Source organism: Nothoprocta perdicaria, unplaced genomic scaffold, assembly GCF_003342845.1.
Source record: "Nothoprocta perdicaria isolate Ctin4 unplaced genomic scaffold, notPer1 scaffold_209, whole genome shotgun sequence".
Taxonomy (NCBI): domain Eukaryota; kingdom Metazoa; phylum Chordata; class Aves; order Tinamiformes; family Tinamidae; genus Nothoprocta; species Nothoprocta perdicaria.
In genome coordinates, this window is record NW_020455305.1 from 803,720 (window position 1) to 819,249 (window position 15,530).

At 37.5% G+C, this 15,530-nt stretch overlaps 1 protein-coding gene across 1 annotated transcript in view; it reads right to left on the reverse strand.

The window, feature by feature from the left end:
• ABCA13 (ATP binding cassette subfamily A member 13) overlaps positions 1 to 15,530 on the reverse strand; it is a 183,414-nt gene that overhangs the window by 131,357 nt on the left and 36,527 nt on the right. Inside the window, exons 18-24 of the mRNA XM_026038381.1 lie at positions 13,036 to 15,222; positions 10,566 to 10,672; positions 6,871 to 6,989; positions 5,513 to 5,685; positions 4,219 to 4,292; positions 3,660 to 3,781; positions 668 to 859 (exon numbers count right to left, since the gene is read on the reverse strand). Of these exons, the coding sequence (XP_025894166.1) occupies positions 668 to 859; positions 3,660 to 3,781; positions 4,219 to 4,292; positions 5,513 to 5,685; positions 6,871 to 6,989; positions 10,566 to 10,672; positions 13,036 to 15,222 (2,974 nt within the window). The remainder of the gene's footprint in view (positions 1 to 667; positions 860 to 3,659; positions 3,782 to 4,218; positions 4,293 to 5,512; positions 5,686 to 6,870; positions 6,990 to 10,565; positions 10,673 to 13,035; positions 15,223 to 15,530) is intronic.

The following is a 15,530-nucleotide window of genomic DNA, read 5'->3' on the forward strand; positions in this document are numbered from 1 at the left end:
TTTTCTGTCACCATCATCAGTCCTTTGCAACCTTCCTGTGTGGGTAAATAACTGCACTGCAATTTTTTAGTTGGATTACATAGAGTGCATGCCAGATACTTTAAATCATAATTCAAGTATGTTCAACTCTTATGTATCAAAGAGAGATAGAAATCAAGTCCAATCAAGGTGTGTGACTTGGATCACATTATTTTTTTTTCCAGGGTGGGGAGGGGAGAAGGTATGAAATTTTGCTAGAAAATAACTATTTATCATAAGGGGGGCTTCTTTGCTGTTTTATCTCCAATGATGCCATAGTGTTCCACATTTACAAATTAATAAGTGACCAACTGCACAATCTACAAACACTGGTGAATCTATATCTTCCTATGTTTTCTCTAAAGCTTTCATAATTAACTTTTTAGGGATAGTTTTCCCAAGGCAGCAAGAGGCGGAATACAGCAGCATCCACCAGCATCTATTTTCTTCAGCAATCTCTGTACAACTACATGACAATCAATTTGCCACATGGCCAGCACTTCCTTTCCTACAGAACATCTGAAACAAAAAAGAGAAAAAAAAAAAAAAACTATATTTGGGAATTGAGTTACCCACTTGTCTTGAATGCTTTAGGCTACCTTCAAAAGAAGTCACAGGAAATGAACACTTCCCTCTTACCGTATCTTACCTTGTAAATTATATGGCGTAAATTCAAATTCTGAATAAACAATACAAACATGGTATACAAGTCCAGTGCTGGCAAAGAACATAACTCCTCCACCACCAGGGAAGTTCTGTTTTCAGGTAATGTTAGCAGCAGGCCAAATACTTCTTCATCACATCTTCCAGCTAAAGCTGCAGCAAGGGCACTGTAAAAAAACTATCATAAAGTACGTGTGTTAATATTCTTTCCTTCTGAAAGACATCAGCTTCTTTATAGGCAATAAAGTGAGAATTTGTGTCACGGTAACATGACAATGTGTAGTAGTCATCAACAAACTTAAAAGAAATACCTATTCAGCTCAATCAGATAGACTATAAAGTGAGAATAAACATTTGAATGTGCCTATAAAGAGAGGAAGCATATTTATTATAATCATTTCTTTTCACTTAGACAGGTCATTTGTTCATTCTATAGGTATTTATACTATGAAAAATCGTATTAACAATGCAGAACACATTGAAGAGAACATACACCTTGGCTGAAGAAACACAGAGATTAAAATGCAAAGTGTGAGTCATTGTAAAAAAATAACAGACTTCTTTCAGAGGTCACACCAGTTCAACACTTAGGGTATGCTTATATGATATAATATTAACTGAGCCATCTGACACTTCAGTTTATTTCTTCTTTGAATTATCGTTAGCTAAAAGTGGAAAATGGAACAAATGTCTAGAGGAGATCTTGGGGAAGATGAACAAAGAAACAAACAACGTAAGACAAAAAAGAACAACAAAAACACCATAACCAGCATTTTTTTTTTTAAGTTAAGATTCCTTGTGTAATAAGATTTTTTTGTTCCTATGAAATTATCCAAGACCAAAAACAAAATGGCTGCATTCCAGATATCTCTTAATTACTCCTTATGAAATGCCTCCAAGACAGACAATTGCAAAAGTCCAGGCTTCAGAGCCTGCAGAAGCCTGGTGGTTCATTACTGATGTTCCAGTGTGCAGCATCCAGAGTGCCATCACACCCCTGGGAGCAGAACCTACCTGTGCCCTCCCCACTGAATGTATGTGTAGCCAGGATCAACACCCAGCTCGGGTATGATCAGAAAGTCGTATCAGCAGCCAGAGCTGTCCAAGAAATGCAGTTTGATTCTTTAACTAATGTGAACATTTAAATTTTAACATATTAATTTGAAAAAAAAACCTGAACCAAAGTCTAATCTGCCTTTGTAGTTCCAAAGCTTTGCTTATATTTTAAAATATTAACTCTTAGGTATATGTATGTATAGGTGTATGTCTCCATACAGTCTTAGGTGTATGTATGTATATGTACATATACATATATGTATACATACGCACACAATACACTGAATGTGAACTAGGTATAAACCTTATTTTGATATCAGTGTAAAAAAGATAATAGTTAGGATTTTGTACAGGGCCAGGTGAGAGTGACACTGAAATTCCTGATGAATGTTTCCACTTCGAACCACCTTTAATCCACTCAACACTTTGCCAACTAGAACTAGCCTCTTTCAACATTCCTTGCAAAGTTTGCATTACAGCTATGCCATACTACTTATCCTGAGTAACAAATGTTTATAAACTTCACAGACTGCATGTTTTTGAGCAGCTAAAAGAAACAAACACACACAATAATCCCATAGCAATCACTGTGGCCAGAGCACAGTCTTGAGGTAGAAACCAAGGGCAAATATAACATGCCCACAGAACTCTCAAACTTAGTCTTACCATTGCAGGGGGAAGCACGAATGCAATATAAAATCACAGAAATAAGGCTCCTGCAGGTATCATCATGAGTAGTTATACAAACCATGCAGACAGTGGGTCAAAATTACACAATAAAATATTCTCACACATTGCATGATCAGGTAGAGACATAGATTTTAATACTTTAAGTGGACTGGAGAATTCAAGCACTTCTGCACAGCCAAAATTCTGCATAAATATGCAGAGGCAAGATATCCACATATATTCAAGCTGTATGCAGGACTTCTGCAAAAACAAGGATAGCAACTCATTTGAAGATTCAGACAGCTAGTGCTATTATTCCAAGAGAGTAAAGATGCAAAATTCCCATTTAACTGAATCACTTCTAGATGACTTCTCTCATTACTATTTACTGGTATCAAAATAACAAGGAAACAACAATGGCAGTTACCCTGCCAGAACAGCAGCAGAACAAATCTGTAAACAGCTATGATTGCTTGAAGTGCCTTCTTCAACAGACATACTTCTTGTGAACAAAACTTGCAGCTGCTTCTGCAAGTGGAGCATCAGTGACACCCAGTGGCTGGTTGATCAGTCTCATTAGTTTATATCAAAATTATTTCCAAATCTTCCTTCATACAAACATTAACCTGAGAATCGAGTTAAGCTGGCACTTCTCATGATGTCTACTTTGATTATTGGGATCACTGAAAACAGCAACAATGGTAACACACACACACACACACACACTCCTTGGCTCAGAAAGCCTATGCAGTCAATGTTTATACAATGTTCAGTGGACAAGCAGGAAAATAAAGCACAGCAAAAGCAAGAGAGAGGTAAAAATGTAAGAACAGTGAATAGCGCCCCAAAGCATAAGAGAAATCAGATAATTCAGGACTGTAAGGCTCAGTGTTGGGGGAAATACAAAATGATTTATTCAGGAAGCCTCACCTCTCCGCAGTTCCAAGGTAGCAGAATTTAAAACTTGGTGTCAGCGCAACTGAGTAAGTCTACTGAAAATAATGAAGCCATCACATCTGGATTAGAAGAAAACTAGTGGTACTACAAGCTGACCCCTTAATACCTCACATACTTTTCCCCTCAAAGTCCCAAATCTCAAAGAGAAAAAAAAAATCCAGATAGAAGCGCCAAGTAAAAATGGAAGATTCCACACAAACAAGTTTGTTTTGTTTCAGCTGGCACATCAGACAATAGGTCAACATGTTAATTTAGCACTTAACACTTATCACTTTAGCCTCTGTTTAATCTTTTACCTCTGAATGAGAGATACTAGCTTCCAAAACAGTCCCAATTGTTTCTTCAGAAATATTGATAGATGAATGAATGTTAAGCCCCAGCTCAGTAGCATTTTTCACACAGTCCTTGACTTTCACACCTTGAACAGAAAGAAAACAGCAGTAACAGTAACAATCTGCAAAAACCTACCAAGTTTCTTAATCACAGTTCCTGGACTACAGCATCTCCTGCATATTTATAATGAGGGGTTATAAAATTATAAAGCACGCTCCTGTTGTATGAATGGAGCATCTAAAACTAAAAGCCATTTTTAACACTTATGTTAGACTCACCCTCATTTCCAATCAGAAAACTAGTTTTCAACTAGGACAGGCCCTGATGAGATGAATTGCATTACCTGGAAGAGGACTAATAAATGCATGTGTATACATGTGTATACACCAAGAATATATTGTGTTAAGTTCTGCAAGCAACATCCTTTTAACCTGATGAGAACAAGTTACTGTGTTGGCGGGTGGGGGAGAAGGGAGGAAGAGAGAAAAAAAGTCGTAAGAGCTGAAAATAACAGAAACTCACCATTCAAAAGATTAAAACTGCTGAGAAGAGCTATCACTGGATTTTCTGAAAATGGCTCCAAATTTTCGGTCAACCTGAAATGACAGCTTTAATTTTATAAGCTGCCAAAACTAAGTCATCAACATAATCTATAGAAAGATTAAGGAATAGTGAAAGTAAACCAGGTTAAATAGTCTCATCATCTTCTTTCTACATACATCATATGCATGCAGTAAGAGCCTCTGCAGAGCTTGCCATGTTGCATGTATGAATTGCATTTGAGCATGGATCATCCATTTCTTGCCCAAATAAAGAAAGTCTTCATGGAAAAATCTCTACGTTTCTAAAATGCCCCTAACAAGAACTTGGAGAGAAACAAGTCTACTAAAGTCTATTTTCAGGAAAAAAACAAAACAAAACAGATAGAGACATGTGCATACACACCCCTAGCAGTGTGAAGCTATCAGAGTCCAATCTGAGTAATGAAAATTTTACTCAATTTGAGTATTATCTATTATTAAAACATCATATACAAGTTAATGGTCCACATCATCACCAAAGCTCAAGTCATCTCATATAGGGCATTCGAGCTCATTATGAAAACAATGTAACAGACAAACGAGTAAAGCAGGAAGGCCACTTGCAAATGACAACTAGTTAAGTGTGAAACAGCATGTGGTAGTAGTTTCATTTGTTCTAAACTTGCTACGCTTTTCCTCAGGGGAACAGCAGCTATCTGAGGTGATCTGCAACTCCTTCCTGTCAGGTTACAATAACCATCCAGTGTCTGAACTACTAAAGTGAACTGTATTTAGTGTGGGACAGATGAGTGGACAGTGAGGTGGATTGAGAACTGGCTGCATGGCAGAGCTCAAAGGGTGTATGCAGGGGGTTTGGACTAAATCTCTAAAGGTCTCTTCAAACCTTAAGGATTCTATGATACATAGCTACTGAGAGGATCAAAGCCATAGCAAACAGCTTTAGATAAAAAATTAATAAGATACAAAAAATATGACTTATTGAAAACTTAGTATTTTCCATGTCATGACTCAGAAGACTCTCTTTATAGAGCAGCAACATCTGCTGCAAGTGCTCAGAAAAAGAATAAGGCTATTGGAAATAATCAGAATTTTGCTTATAAGTACCTAAATAATTACAGTGCATTTTTTTCTGCTGATTTTTCAGGTAAAAAAACTAGAAGAAACTTAGAAGCGCAGCATTTTGCCTGTAATTACACATTTTGGAGCCCACATGATGAAGTAATATCAGTAACCCTAACAAGAACTATGATGTGTATCAAAAATACAGACTTTACATTTGCAAATGTCTCTGGATATTTTCTAACAGTAGGTGACATTCACAGCTCCCATCATTGGTATTTTGTATGACTCTGAGGAAGCTCTCCACAGTACTGAAAAAATTCTGATTTATATATGCAATATTCTCACAATCCTCTTTGTTGATAGCAGACCACATTCTTGTGATATCCTGCAAAAGACAGCAATGAGGCAGTTAAATTCACACTAAATATCTGGAATCACTGAAATGGAAATCTTGGCAATTACTTGACACATTTTCAAAGGATAATGTAGTTAAGGTGATATTTATTTATAAATTGAGACAATAAATAGTCTCAATTTATTTGAGACTATTAAGGTAAAAAAGGTTCTCAACCTAGCAAGAATAGAATTCTCAGATATTTGAGCTTTGGAAATGACCAACAACATATGCAAATTGAACCTAGCCTTGCAAGGAGATTCAGCAAAGAACAGAAATGTCAAAAGCATCATTTGAAATTTCATTTCAACGTGAAACAAGATTTTCATTTAAGTTGGCCATTTTTCTTCCCCCTTCCTCTTCCCTGAAAACTATCCTAAACAACAGTTTCTATTGATCTCAAATACATATACTCTCAATTCCTCGGAACAGCCAGAGAAAACTGTTGATTCCTCAGTTCTACCCCTCTCCCAAAGGCCTACTTGCACTGTGACTGTGTAGGTTTAAGTCCCATCTGAGAGTTAAATATTCACTTGAATAATCACATTTCTTGTGAAAGCATGCCACAGGATGATGGAGAGTACACAGGATGGTGGAGCATCTGTTTGGTCAAAGTCTACTCTGATGTGAATGAAAATAGTATTTTATCCATGTGTATGATTTCCAGGGAACTGCTTCTAGCTCTGTACAAGTCTAAATACCAAGTGTTAGCCTCTCTGGATCAAGAATGTTCACTTACTATGCTATTAAAGAAACACTGACTGACCTCATCTGGTGACCATTGCTATTTTAGCTTGAATGACTCGGACCAAAAAGTTTATTTCCTTTAGTTTGATTTCACTGCTTTTCCTGTGAAGATTTGAAAATGTGTACTCTGACTCATGAGTTTGTCAGTATCAGATGATATAAAGGAAGAAAACATGAACCATTTGGCACTGAATGTCTAAGCTACTCTCCCAAGCAGCTTTCAAAGCTCACCAATGTTTATTTGGGTGATTCACTCTGGGTATCACTACAAAACGTGTCAGAACTATAACCATAGAAAAAACACCCAGTTCATAATAGCCACTGTTTGTACTGATCATTCGGATTCAAAACAAGTCTCCTATCATTACTTTCAATGTGATGTTAACACAAAACACAATGAACACTTGTAGGTGTGGAAACAATCCAAACCTGGTTACGATCTTGAATCAGAATGATTCCTTCAAAGAGGGAGAGGAGGAAGTGACTTGTTAAGCCATCTTTACACCTTGTAACAACACAGAAAAGGTTGCTGATGATAGCTGGTTGTTCTGCAAGGAAAACAAAAAAAAAATGCCCAGGTTTAATCAGTTAATTTATTTTTAATCAGATGAAAAGCTGACTAAATATGGGAAAGGTTTTAAGAGACCAAGTGTGATGTGTTAAGATACTGGGAAATATCTCAACCAAATTTATTTCCCATTACAAAAAGGAAAGGAAAGAGGACTCGATTGATTTATTCCCCCTTTTTCTTCTTCACTACACTTTCCTGACCGATAGTGGTAACAGCAACACCTGCTACAGAACAGAACCAGAGCCCTTCATTCTTCTGAGTAAGAAACACAGCTTGGAGCAGCTGTATGTATTAACCCCCTCTACCTTTTCCTCCACTGAGTTCCCTGATACTCTCCCTGATGAGACATCAGGATGTTACTAATGTTCGAGCAATTAGCAGCTATTAAACCCCAGCTGCAGGGGGACGGAAAGGGCATTACTTAAACAATCGGCAATGAGGAGATAATCCCTTCAAGAGCGAACCCATGCAGGGGATGTTTGTCACTTTATCTCGTACCCAGGAAGTTTTTACTCAAGTTTACAGCACTCACGTCCCTGAAAAACAGCTTAATTCCCCTATCTGTAGCAGGTTTGCACATGGGAGACCAAGCAAAGTTTGGTTTATATAAGAATGCATTACATCCCTCCTGCATTGTCTCCCCATGTACATTTACCCACTTGGTCCATAAGCCAATGGCAAAAGCCATAAACATTCGTCATGGCATCAGAAACAATCACACCTTGAAGATCCAAGATCATCATCTGTGATCTCACTCACAGAAGTAATACAATGCAATTCAGTAAAAACTATATTGAATGATCTTATGCTTTTCTCATTAGGTTTCTATAATGATTACTGTATTACAGAAGTTTTGAGGTTGGAAAGGACCTCTAGAGATCATGTATTTGAAGCCCTTTGCTCAAGCAGGATCACTAAAAGAATGTTTCCCATTATGTCCCGATGGCTTTTGAGTATCTCCAAGGATGGAGAACTACAGAACCTTTCTGGGCAACCTGACTCAGTGATCAGTTACTCTCAGTGAAGAAATTTGGATGGGACTGCCTCTGTTTCACTTTGTACCAGCTGCATTTTGTTCTTTCACTGGGCATTCCTGAAAAGAGTCTGGTCTCATCTTCACTACATCCTCCCTTCAAATACTTATACACCTTGACAATATCCCTTCATCCCTCCTCATTTCTCTCTTCTCAAGGCTCAACAGGTTTGGCGCTCTCAGCCTTTTTTCAGAAGAAAGATCCTTCAGTCCTTCATAGCCAAATGCTAGACTCACTGCAGTAGCTCCATATCTCTCGTATTGGAGAGCCCAGAACTGGACACTGTCTAGATGTGGCTTCAACCATGGACAGAGGCAGAAAATTACCTCCTTCAGCCTGCTGTCAACACCCTTCCTCATGCACCCCAACTGGTCTTCCTGGCCACAAGGGCACATTGCTGGCTTGTGGTGTTTTCCACCAGGACTTCCAAGTCCTTCTCCACAGAGCTGATTTCCAGCAAGTCAACCCCTAATCTGGTTAATGGTGCATGAGGTTATTCCTCTCTAGGTGCAGGAACTTGTACTTGCCTTTATTGAACTGTATAAGGTTCCTCTCCGCCCATCTCTCAAGCCTGTCAAGGTCTCTCTGGCACCACAGCCCTCTGCTGAATCAGCCACACTTTCCAGTTTTGTACCATTAGCAAACTTGCTCAGGGTGCAGTATATTTCCTCCTCCAGGTCATTGATGAAGTTCAGTAAGACTAGGCCCAGTATTGACCCCAAGGTATATCTCAAGCCACAGGCCTCCAAATGAACTTTGCACCGCTGATCACAATCCCCAAGCTCTGCCATTCACTCAGTTCTTAACCATCTTACTGACCCCTCACCTGACCCTCAGCATGCTTCTGAGCTTGCCTATGAGGATGTTATCAGGATGACGGTATCAAAAGCTTCACTGAAGCTGCATCCAGTGCCAGCATCCAGTGCTCTCCTCTCATCTATGAAGCCAGTCATTTTACCATATAAAGTTAAATCAAATCACGCATTATGAAACATTCCTTTGATCAGAGAATTGAAAGGAAGACTATAAAAATTCAGTTCCCCGGTCATAGTTCTCCCAATACACAGATGACTGAGCTTACTAATGGATCTCAGTACCTAGGTACAGGTTTTCAGTATCATTCATTCTGATTTGTTACTATTTTACTCTCTAGAAACAACAGTCACGAGACGTGGAACTGGAATATAATGACATCATATGTTTTCTTTCAAAATGAAGCTGGAACAAAATATTACCAAACTCAATCCCCACTCTAGAATAACAGAAGAGAAGTTCTTTGGAAATGACCCCTTACAGAATTGGGTTTACATATGAAGTGAATTATTGAAATTCAAAGTTTAAAAGCAGAAACCAAAACATGCATAATATGAAATCACTCCTTTAGCTCAGTATGGAGCATTTCTCAAAACGCTCATCTTGTGAGTCTATACACAACCAAGATGATGAGCTTTAGTCATTTAAATTTACATCATTTGTTTTGGGTGAAATTACTCAGTTACAACAAGCCAATCCATTGGTATTACTTGGCCAGAAATAGGACATGCCAGTTCCATTATATAGAATCATAAAATAATAGAATGCTTAAGGTTGGAAGGGACCTCAGAGGTCATCTAGTCCAACCCCCCTGCTCACGCAGGGTCACCTAGAGCACATGGCACAGGGCTGCATCCAAGCAGGTTTTAAAGATCTCCAAAGAAGGAGACTCCACAACCACTCTGGGCAGCCTGTGCCAGGGCTCTGTCACCCTCACTGTTAAGAATGGTCTTAGGTTCCTGTGGAACCCTTGGTGCCTCAGCTCGTGGCCGTTTCCTCTAGTCCTATCAGTGGCCACCATGGAAAAGAGGCCAGCCCCCTCCTCCTCACTGCCTCCCTTGAGGTATTTATAGACACTGATCAGGTCCCCCCTCAGCCTTCTCTTCTTCAGGCTGAACAGGCCCAGCTTTCTCGGCCTTTGCTCATAGGGCAGATGTTCCATATACTTCCTCAATTCTTCCCTACTGCCAGCTAAATACTACTCTGTGTCAACTCTGGTTCATTAAAAAGCCTCTGTGACTAACCCCAGTTCAGTAATCTAGCAGAAAAATAATGTTATAAGAGATAAGGCAAAAATCAAACACCTTGGCTGCCTTCTACTGGGTTAGTGAGCTAAATGAGAGAAAGAAGCCACAGCACGCCAGAGCAAGAACAAAAAGAAAGAAAAGAGATTGTGGATAAAATCACAAGTTGTAAGGCCAGATCCTTTCACCAATTTTCAATCATTTCATCCTCTCCAGAAGGCAGCCCTTTACACAACCCAGGGCAAAATGTTTTCCTGTGCTTTTGTTAACTTAATTTCCAGGCATCAGCATACTTGTCTTGCTTTCTGCTTTCTATCACCAAACTGAATTTGTTCAACAATGGAATGCACCAAGTAAATCATTAATATTATAGTAGGGTATAATACGATATAGTATAGATATAGTGTATGTTAATACATGGTGAATTACACCATCACTACAATGGCAATAGTGACAACTAACCTGAAAAGATTTTGAGACCATTCATAGTGATAAGCTGTAGCTTCTGCAATTGCAGGACAATAGTAGGGGGTAAATATTTCTGAAGAGCTTGACATATCTCAGATGCTCTATAGAAAAATAAATAAAATATCATTATTTTCCTAACTAGAGGATTGAAGGAAGTTTTCAACTACACTATGTATTGCAATCTTCAAGAAAATATTAAAATTTCAATATCAAGAGTTGCACAACCATCCTGTATTCCCACATCCAATTTCCTTTATGTAAACTATTTCTAAATCAGGACATGAACTTCTAAACAACATATTTAAAAATTAGCTTTCATAAAGATAATGAGTCATCAGCAAAGAAGGTACCTTAGCAAAATAAGCAAAATCATAACTACTGCTAATGTGGTTTCACAAATACTGAGAGCTCGTAGTTCCTCTTCACCCGAAGGAAGAAATCAGGATGACCATCCTGGCCCCTAACCATTTGTCTAACATACTTATATAAAATTAATCTAAAGGTCTATGCCCCACACAAGTCATAAATCAGCTGTAGTACACTGTTTCTGATCTGGGCAATGCCCACTGGCAAAAAATCCCAAAGTGGGTTAGAGCAACTGTTTCATGTGATTCACTCATTGGATATTGTTTAAACACATGAACTCCAGTGTAGCAGTTCTGCTACTTCCTAAGCCCTCAGAAAAGGTTTCCCAAAAAGGAAGATCTTTTTCTTGCTTGACTGCATTTCATTTGAGGAATCAGACAGAAGTGACCTTCAAAAAACGCTATTTGCTATATTTGTTAAGCAGAGCAACTTTCTATAATACCCATAGCTCCTAGAAGGTGACCTTTAGTGTTTAAGTCATCAGCTGATTTAAGTCATTTTCATTTAGTACTGATACTGGTTCAAAGGAAGAGTTACTTACACCACCACCAGAAACCTTTTTTTCCTATCTCCTTGCACGCATAAATAGGTAAAAGCTTCCCAAAATCTGTGCAGCTGACCTCATCCAAAACTGCAAGTGTGACTACACTGAGAAGTTATATCTATTTTCCTAGCAATATCATTTATAATCTCAAACCAAACAAAAATACCTTCAGAAAGTCAAATAAAACTTCTCAAACTTAAGTGGCTTCATCTATGTCTTCCTCAGACTGGGTTTTATACTGGTTTTATTTTAAATTTGAAAAAAAAGATATACCAACTTATTATAAATTAGACAACTGATGCAGGTTTAGAAGCATTAAGTTTTCCATAGGAAATATATAAAAATAGAAATATTATTCCTAAATTAAAGGAGCAAGATAATTTTGCATTTATGTAAATATACAGTGACATTGCATGGGAAAAAATAAAGCTATACACTCTGAACCTGTCTGGCATCTTTGAACCATTCTAATCAGTCATTTGATGTTTTTTTCTGAACATGACAATAGCACACAAAATGCCTTAAAAATGGGAGATAGAACTACTAAACCTCGTAAGTGAAAGATCCTTACAGTAAAGATCCTTACATCTTATAGGACCAAAAAAAGAAACCTTTAAAACAGTAACAAGCTCCACAATACTCACTTGAGACAAAGTCAGTCTATTGGGAAAAAGGAAAAAGTTCAATGAGAGCGAGCAAGTATTTAATGTTGAAACCTATATATATATATATACACGTTATCTTCCACTTGATAAAAGCACACAAAACCTCTCTTTATGGAGTATAACTAAGTAGGATGCTAACTCCTTTTTTTTGTTGTTTGTTTTCTTTTGAAAAATTTTGATAAATTCACACAAGTAGCAAATTTTTCACTTTTTTTTTTTCCTAATAATGGAAAGGACAAAAATCAATGGATATGAAATGAAGTTAAACATTACTACTAGAATACTTTATTCTTTGTACCTGTATGCTCTATTTTCTAGTTTCAAGAGCTCAAAAGAAAGTCTTGAGACTTTATTCCAATTTGAACTATTCTGCATGAAATTTAAGGGACTTCTGAACGTAAGTCATTACATTAAGAATCCAGTCATAGAAAAATGAGAAAGGCTTTACATGAAATTTGAATAATAACAGAAGGGACTCCAAGAACAATAAAGCTACATTTAGACATATAAAGACAAACAAATCTCAGTAATCCTTTAATTCTTAACTCAACACTACAAATAACTACCATCCCATTCATTAACTGTGGTCTCAGTTTTCAGAGCTACAAGATTTTTAACACCGAATAGTTGATGTTAAAACATTCTAAGTATTTGATCTCTAATAATTCCAAAGGAAGCACTTCATGTATGAACATAGAAAATTAAGTATGCCAATAATCTGGTCCACATAATGTAATTTAATATGGAATATGGTTTTGCTCTCCAATAAACATTTGAAATAACACAGTAGTAATTGCATAATAAAAGGTGCAATTGTTCACAAGCACGGGTCAGCTGTCACAAGTGTCCCTGTACACAAGACTAAAACAGATACATAGAAAATGCTCACCTCATTTCTGCCATTATATCCTCATGCCAGTAGTTTAGCAAGGAGGCTAGTCTGTTCCTGTCATGTTCTGTAGACAGAAAGATCATTTGCAAGATCTCTTGCATGTTTTCAAGAGTTCTGTTTTCAAAAGGATTAGTAGCTTTTCCATAGCTTCCATGTTGTATATCATCAAAAAGTAAATCAAAGAAGTCAATTGTGTGAAGCTCTGTATCATTTGAATGCAGAGCTGTTTCTATAACGGCAAGGTCAGCAATTATATGAAGGACACTACTCTGCAAAACTGAGGCAGCAATAAGAGTATTATTCATATTTCCACCTTTAAGATCATCGTAGACCATGGATATATAATCTTCTTTAGACTGATTTTGGAAGAGTTCCAGAAAGTCAATAATATCTTCGACAACTAGCAGTAGGTCATCTGAAGACTTTTCAGTAGCCATTAAGATCAGAATATGCAGTACTTCAGAATAACTTGTAGTGTTAAGCTCACATAGAAAGGTGTTTACACTCTCTTGAATATCTTTAAAATTTCTTAACATAGTGTTGACAGATGACATGTTAAGCTGAGGTACTGGAACATCAAGATCCCTTGACTGCCCAGTAGCTACCCTTAATATCTGGAAGCCTTGCTCTACTGCCATAAGTAAATGCCTAACATTAAAATTCACTGATAAGTTTTCTATACTAGACTCTACGTGAAACCAGAAATTCTCAAAACTATTAGATGTATTTTCATTTCTATTTAAAGCTGATAATGCCATAAGCACCGAGTAAGTCTGGTTTCCAAAAGATGAGAATGTTATTAAAGGCTGAACTAAAGAGAGAAAAGAAAGGATGGGCTCTGTACCCAGCAATCCAGACAATTCATTGGTCATGTTCTTAAAATTTGAAAGAACTGTCTTCAAAAGTGACGTTTTTCTGTCTCCACTTGAACTTATGATATAATAAAGATCATCCAACTGCTCAAAACCAGCTATGGCTGTCTCCATTTCTGTCGTCGTCACACCATCCAGTGCTTCTACAAACTGTAAAGCTGCCTGCATCTTCAGTGTGGGTGAGCATGTGACTGAGGCTGTATTATTGGCCCCTAGAGGTACAGAATAAATAGACAGTTGATTCCAAAAGTCTAATACCTCTTTGAGAACTGAGTCATTTAAATGACAGAGCTCAGAAAACTTCAATAGAAGAGAGTTCCATTCTCTGATCAGATGAAAAAAGCAAGTCAGATTGCGCATGATATCTACCTGAAAGTCTTCCTTGGCACATAGGGAACTGTCCTCCAGGGGGATCAGTTTCAGCTGCTTAATTGTGTTAATGACTTCATTGTAAGCAAGAGAAAAATTGTTGTGTGCAAAGTTACAAGGTTTAAAAGCAGGATCATTCTGAGGTGCTGAGGTTCTAAGAGTCCAGCAGAACGCTGCAGAAATACAAACCAAGGCCTCTGTAGGTTCATGAGACAGATCACTCAGAGTTTGCTGTAACATTAGGAGACTTCCTACTTGATTAGATAATTCCTCCTTGGTAAGCATAGGTAATTTTGCTTCTTGAGTCAGTATAAAAGTGTACACATCTGTTAGTGCATCTGTGATGTTTCCATGGGCTAATCCTTCTGTAAGTCTGATGACATCAAGGAGAAGAGGGAACATCTCCATTGCATCTAAGAGCTTGTCCTGTTCCAACAGCTGTGACAGATGCCTGAAGCCAGTCAGATTCCAGTTACACAGATCATTCTCAAATATATCCAACCAGTCTGGTAACATTCCTAATGCCAGGTTCTCAACATACAAAGATCTGATACTTTTAAATAAATGAACCAGGCTCTGCTGGACTTTTTTGAATTGACCAATCAAAAACTCCAGATCTGTATGCTCCAGATTTTGCACCAAAGCTATTACATGATTCAGGACCTCTTCATCATATCTTCCCGGAAAACCAGTAAGGGTCAAAGACTTAAAAGCATCGAGTGCCTTCCTTGCCAGTTCAATGTTCATAGTTGATGCTTTTACTAGTGCTTGAAGTGTGTTGTATTCACTTTGCAACTTATGAAGCAATCTTCTTGAGTCAAGGTAGCTCACCATATGTTGAAAGAACTTCATCAACAAACTGAAATTTTTCTGATGCAAGAAAGCTTTAAACTCAGTATTCAAAGCAGAAGAGCCATTTTGCCAGATATCTTGAAAAATAAAACTTTTGATATTTTGAATTTCTGTCAGTAATTTTGTTAAGAAAAGATGGTGGTGATGAAAGGAATGAAGGAGTATACTAGAATTCTTGTTAGATTCATGGATTGACTGAGTAAAATGTGTTTCATTTGACGTATACTGAAAGTGCCCCATAAAACTCTCGTCAAGTATTGGTGTTTGCCCTTCTGAGATATTTACAAGTGTAAAAATAAAGTCAGTCATCCTAATATCATCTTTTCCATAAAACTTGGGGAGAATAAATTTTAAAGTTTTTGTTATAAAATTGGAATAAATGTTTACACAAAGAACATG